General features: G+C 39.5%; 1 protein-coding gene across 1 annotated transcript; it reads left to right on the forward strand.

The window, feature by feature from the left end:
- Nucleotides 1-1552: 1552 nt before the first annotated feature.
- On the forward strand, nt 1553-6386 carry LOC143364494 (uncharacterized; the record flags this gene model as incomplete). Its single annotated transcript, XM_076804813.1, has 3 exons — nt 1553-1793; nt 2751-2939; nt 4102-6386. Coding segments are annotated over exons 1-3 (2715 nt in total), but the record flags the coding sequence as incomplete, so codon positions are not given.
- Nucleotides 6387-7275: the final 889 nt, after the last annotated feature.

Here is a 7275-nt window from a genome sequence, read left to right on the forward strand (position 1 = left end):
TCTTTCGTTTTCATGCAAATTAAGCGTTTCGCGTAGAGAATCCCTGATTCTGCGATATTCTAGTCGAAATCGTGTTTTCTGCTACAATTCGGTGGTTATCGATCATTTTCGTTCGTTTTCATGCAAATTAAGCATTTCGCGTAGAGAATCGCTGATTCTGCGATATTCTAGTCGAAATCGTGATTTCTGCTACAATTCGGTGGTTTTCGATCATTTTCGTTCGTTTTCATGAAAATTAAGCGTTTCGCGTAGAGAATCGCTGATTCTGCGATATTCCAGTCAAAATCGTGTTTTCTGCTACAATTCGGTGGTTTTCGATCATTTTCTTTCGTTTTCATGCAAATTAAGCATTTCGCGTAGAGAATCGCTGATTCTGCGATATTCTAGTCGAAATCGTGTTTTCTGCTTCAATTCGGTGATTTTCGATCATTTTCTTTCGTTTTCATGCAACTTAAGCATTTCGCGTAGAGAATCGCTGATTCTACGATATTCTAGTCGAAATCGTGATTTCTGCTACAATTCGGTGGTTTTCGATCATTTTCGTTCGTTTTCATGAAAATTAAGCGTTTCGCGTAGAGAATCGCTGATTCTGCGATATTCTAGTCGAAATCGTGTTTTCTGCTACAATTTGGTGGTTTTCGATCATTTTCTTTCGTTTTCATGCAAATTAAGCGTTTCGCGTAGAGAATCGCTGATTCTGCGATATTCTAGTCGAAATCGTGATTTCTGCTACAATTCGGTGGTTTTCGATCATTTTCGTTCGTTTTGATGCAAATTAAGCGTTTCGCGTAGAGAATCGCTGATTCTGCGATATTCTAGTCGAAATCGTGATTTCTGCTACAATTCGGTGGTTTTCGATCATTTTCGTTCGTTTTCATGCAAATTAAGCGTTTCGCGTAGAGAATCGCTGATTCTGCGATAAACTAGTCGAAATCGTGATTTCTGCTACAATTCGGTGGTTTTCGATCATTTTCGTTCGTTTTCGTGAAAATTAAGCGTTTCGCGTAGAGAATCGCTGATTCTGCGATATTCTAGTCGAAATCGTGTTTTCTGCTACAATTCGGTGGTTTTCGATCATTTTCGTTCGTTTTCATGCAAATTAAGCATTTCGCGTAGAGAATCGCAGATTCTGCGATATTCTAGTCGAAATCGTGATTTCGGCTACAATTCGGTGGTTTTCGATCATTTTCCCCCCCAGGGGGCCTACCTTCGGGTAGGTACGGGTCTGACGACCCCGGGGCCCCGAGTCCGTAATCCTGTAGTGTGAAGAACCGTGCTCAGAGGATGTGTGGCCCTACGAAGTGGGTCGTGAACGGTGACCTCCAGATAACTGGCGCCCTCTGGTTGAATTTTAGCCTTATCGCTGCAAGCCGGCTCTCCAGCGATGGACATACTATCCGAGCATTCTCGTGGGATTAATATGAATACTAACTACTCAAAAAAAAACTATCGAAAAGGAAACTCTCAACCATTGTTTAGAATAGAGGATACACAAAATGCTTTGGCAAGGTCGTCGAACTCTCTTGGTGGTATAGCTACAGGAAGTAAAAGGATGAAGATTGATTACGAGAAAGTACAGCTCCCAAAGGCTGCAAATAGAAACGTTTTCCACCGATTCCTAGTAATCACCGCGGGAGATGGTGATTTCGCAACGATGAGCCCCTTTGTAATCATGAAGGAGATAAAAAAATTAGTTGGAAATGCTAAGAATGTAAAAAAGGTGAGGGATGGATTACTCGTTGAAGTTGAAAACGAAGCACAATCTCATAAACTCCTGAGGATTAGTAATTTTGGTAACCTTGCTGTTACAGTTGGTCCACATCGGACTTTAAATTATTGTAAAGGTGTCGTTACCTGTAGAGACTTGATGAACTGTACAACTGATGAAATACTAGAAAATCTTAAAGAAGAAGGAGTCATTGATGTAAAACGCATAACTATAAAACGAAATGGTGAAATATTGAATACAGCATCTCTTATTCTTACTTTCGACTCTCCTTCGCTACCTGAATCTATAAAAGTTGCGATGTATAGCCTACGTGTACGGCGTTATGTTCCCGCCCCAAGCAGATGCTTCCGATGTCAAAGGTTCGGTCATTTTGCTTCTTCTTGCAAAGGGGAACAAATTTGTGTATGTGGTAAGCCCCCTCACGAGGGACAACAGTGCGTATTTCCTTTTAACTGTGTAAACTGCACAGGTAACCACATTTCCTCCTCCAAAAACTGTCCAGTCTACCAGGATGAGTTTGCAATACAAAAGTTAAGGCTCGAGAATAATATCACATATGCTGAGGCAAAACGCACTGTCCGCCCAAGATCTGCATTTTCCCAAAAAAGCTTTGCAAATGCAGTTAAATCACAGGATACACCTAGCAATATAGACTCACTAGTTTCTTCTCTTATACCAAAATTAATAAAAGCCTTCGATGCACACGTAGAACTAGTCATGAAAAACATACAAACAACTTTTGGAAGCGAAAATAAAACAACTGTAACCCCCCGCACATCTGAAACACTGCCCCACATTAACACTACATCCAAACCAACCACTGAATCTTCCGTAACTAAAAAGAAAACATCTGAAACTCCTGCAACCAATCAAAAACCGCAAGCATCATCACTCCCCTTCGAGGATACACCTGGAAGCGGTTGCCAACTGAACGAAAATCTCCTGCATTTACACACCGCACAAGTTGATAAACGATCTAAAACACAATATAAAATGAAAGAACCAAACCCCGAACCCACAGACTTGTACGTGAACACTAATAGAAACACATCGGAATCAACAAGAAAAAAAGAACTTAAACCGAGTGACACAATTCATACATCAGTTAATTCTTCCGAATCCGAAGAAGAAATCATCAGCAGAAACCGGGACAAGCGCCGAAACATTTCCTCCAGTAAAGACTGGATGACGGAGTACTTCGATGATGTGGGTAAACCTTATAGGAACCAACATGAGCCAAAAAACCTATAATATCCTGCAGTGGAATTGTAACGGAGTAACAAAGCACTTTCCTGAATTAAAACTCCTGACCAACACCTTTCAACCTTACTGCATATCATTACAAGAAACACACCTTAAACCCCACGATGAATTCACATTCCGGGGATATAGCATCTACCGAAAAGATGATATGATAAGCAGCTATGCTAAAGGAGGCACGGCTATCCTATTACACCGTTCCTTCTTAGCTGAAGAAATAAAACTGCAATCTACGTTACAAGCCGTAGCCATTAAAATATTGGCCCCGCTGAAACTCACTATATGCTCTTTATATCTGCCCCCTAATTCTAATTGGAGCCTAAATGACCTCCTTAAACTGATTTCGGAACTACCAAAGCCCCTCATATTAACAGGTGATTTTAACGCTTGGAATACGATGTGGGGATCTAATTTTACTAACGAGCGTGGAAAACTGGTAGAGGAAGCCCTGGACATATATAATCTATCCATACTAAACTCTGGTGAACACACCCATCTTAGTTCTGGACACAGAACATTTTCCGCCATTGACTTGTCCATATGTAGCCCCTCTCTCTCACACAGATTGCAATGGAATCCTGCTGAACACCTCTATGGAAGTGACCATTTCCCGATTCTTATATCCGACAACACGCCACGAATCACCCATACAAATCCTACCAAGTGGTGCCTCCAAAAGGCAAACTGGGAAGGGTTTCAAAGAGACATCTCGTTACTGCAACTCTCTGGAAACGTAGAAGTTGATGTAGAACAAATATCGTCCGCAATACTCGAAGCAGCAAAGCATAACATCCCAGTATGCAAACCTCGAGTAAAACACACTGTTCCTTGGTGGAATGACACAGTTAGAAAAGCGATAAAAGAAAAAAAGGCAGCATTTAATCGTTTCAAAAAATATCCAACTGCGGAAAACTTTATAACATTTAAAAAATTACGGGCTATTGCAAGAAGGGAAATATTACAATCGAAACGGGAATGTTGGCGCCAATATGTCAACTCAATCACCGACTTTACATCTAGTGTAGAGGTATGGAGGAAAATCAGAAATATTAATGGTAGACCACACTGCAACCATATCCCTGCAATTAAGATCAACGATAACCTCACCACAGAATGTAAAGAAATAGCAGAGATTATGGCAGACCACTTTAAAAACGTTTCAAGCGACAGCAACTTCCCAGAAATCTTTCAACAGACAAAATCTGAACTGGAAAGCCCACTGGACTTTAACACGTTGGAAATTAAAAACTACAATTGCCCATTCTCACTATCTGAAATGGAACGTGCAATCCAATCGTCCCGTAACTCTTCCCCTGGACCTGACAATATACCGTACGAAATGGTCAAAAGACTACCCGAAACCGGCAAACGCGCATTGTTAGATGTATATAACTTAATCTGGGAGACCGGTTCATATCCCGAACAGTGGTGTGAAGCAAGTATAATACCCATTTTAAAAGCAGGTAAAGACCGAACCCAACCAAGCAACTACCGTCCAATTTCGTTAACATGCTGCCTGAGCAAAATCCTCGAGAAAATGGTGAACTATCGCCTGGTATGGACTCTAGAACACCTAAAATTACTTTCAAAATACCAATGTGGTTTTCGGAAACATCACTCCACTGCGGACTGTTTAACACATCTGGAAAATATAGTAATCACCAACTTTGAATGTAAATTACATACCACAGCAGTCTTACTGGACCTTGAAAGTGCATATGACACAACCTGGAGATATGGCATCCTCCAAACACTCCACAAGTGGAATATAAGGGGAAATTTACCGCTTTTTATCAAAAGTTTTCTAAAGAAAAGACAGTTCAGAGTCCGTGTGAATGGCAGTACCTCCACAATCAGACAGCAAGAAAACGGAATACCACAAGGATCCACGCTATCTGTAACACTTTTCGCAATAGCAGTAAACGATATTATAAACCAAATAGAAGAACCCATAGGAAAATGCATCTATGTTGATGACCTGCTAATATTCTATTCTGGAGACAACATTAATACTATGAACAAACAATTACAAGCAGCTATTGATAAAATTTTAACTTTTGCACAGGCCAGAGGCTTTAAGTTCTCTACCACAAAATCAAAATGCATCCATTTCTGTAGAAAACGTAACCACAGCCCAGGAGACCTAAAAATAGGGGAAAGCACAATAGAGTTTGTAAAAGTAGTTAAATACCTAGGAGTTTATTTTGATAGTAAATTAAACTTTCATTACCACATTAACACACTTGTAGACAAATGTAAAACGAAATTAAACCTAATAAAATGTCTGTCTAGTCTGAACTGGGGAGCAGACCGCGAAGCCCTACTGAAAATTTATAAATCCCTAATTCTCTCACGAATTGACTACGGAGCAGCAGCCTACTCTGGTAGCTCCAAATCTAACCTCCAGAAATTGAATGTAATCCATCACATGGGTATCAGGTATGCTATAGGGGCATTCAGAACTAGTCCTGTACAAAGCCTATATTGCGAATCAGGAATAGAACCACTAAACATTAGACGAAAGAAAATCCTCTTAAAGTACGTAACACAAATTCAGGCGAAACGATCACATTTAAACTATTATATCTTCTCCGAAAGCAGCTACGGGCAAGACTGTGGAAAAAGTAAATCTTCTGCGTCGCGTGCAATAACAATGCTCAAGCAAATGAACATAAACACCAAAAATGTCACTCCCATTAACATCTACCAAACTCCACCATGGATAATAAGTGAGCTAAAATATCATATCGAATTAAAAGAGTTTGATAAAGAAAAAACAAGTAGTCTCACCTTTAACGCAGTCTTTCAGGACATTGTAAATAGCTACGAAGACAAAGTCTGCATATATACAGATGGATCCAAAACCAATGCGGGAGTGGGCTACGCGTTTTGCATAAATGGAGAAATTCACTCTTGGTCGAAACCAGGAACATCAACGATATACACTACAGAGCTCCATGCTATCTGGAGAAGCTTACAGTATTTCCTCTCAACTTCCCCTCAGTCTGTCGCTATTATATGCACAGACTCTCTGAGCTCAATCATGAGCATTAAGGATCGTTTCTCGACAAACAGTCTAATACACAACATAAACACAGTAATCCACAACATAAGAGAGGTGGGTAAGGAGGTTGTTATTGTTTGGACACCAGCACACATTGGCATTCACGGAAATGAAATGGCTGATAGCGCAGCTAAACTCGCAGTCCTGAACGAAGAAACCGACCGCGAACTCAGTATTGAGGATATCAAGGTTCGGATAACCCAATATTGCAAAGATATCTGGCAAAACATGTGGCACCAATCAAATTCACAGCTAAGAGAAATCAAACCTACCGTGGACAAATGGTACCAACCTCAACAGTTAGATCGAAGGGAAAGTGTGGTCCTGACGAGGGTGAGGATAGGACACTGTCGCTTTTCCAAGAAACATTTATTTTGCAGGGAAAACCCACCAATATGTATAACATGTAATAGCCCCATGACAATAAAGCACATGCTAACGGAATGCACACACTTCACATTCCAAAGAGCAACATATAAGATACCAAACACACTCAAGGAAATTCTATCGGACCCTATGGCAATAGTTAATTCAACCATACCATTCCTGAAACATACAAAATTCTTCAACCAAATTTGATGCGGCAAAATCATACGAGAAAGTGGAATAATGTGATATACGAGATATCAAAGAAGGCAAAACGACACTTTATGTTTTAAGAATTATTACTAAAAATATCTTTATCTCTATTACTTATATCTGTCAACAAACACATACCCCTATTTAGTTGAATATACAAATACTTAGAACAAGTATTTATGTTTCTAGTTTTAGTTTTAGCTTTTGTTTTTAGTATAGTTTACTCAAGTATATATACTCCATACCCTGAGTATGATCAAATCAATAAATGGATATCTCAGTAACTACCTACTTTTAATGCTAATCCTATTGTGCCTACTGTACCACGATATTATATTGATTAGAATTATCTTTTATGTTACCATTCTTGGCATTAGTTTATTTCTATCTCTATTTCTTTCTTTGTTCTTTCCTTTTGTTCCTTTTTCATTTTATTTTGTTTCCCTTTTTATTTCCATGGCCAATGACCAGTGCAGTCGAGGCCTTTCTTACTAATTCAATTCAATTCAATTCGATCATTTTCGTTCGTTTTCATGAAAATTAAGCGTTTCGCGTAGAGAATCGCTGATTCTGCGATATTCTAGTCGAAATCGTGTTTTCTGCTACAATTCGGTGGTTTTCGATCATTTTCGTTCGTTTTCAT

Source organism: Halictus rubicundus, unplaced genomic scaffold (genome assembly GCF_050948215.1).
Source record: "Halictus rubicundus isolate RS-2024b unplaced genomic scaffold, iyHalRubi1_principal scaffold0601, whole genome shotgun sequence".
NCBI classification, from domain to species: Eukaryota; Metazoa; Arthropoda; class Insecta; order Hymenoptera; family Halictidae; genus Halictus; species Halictus rubicundus.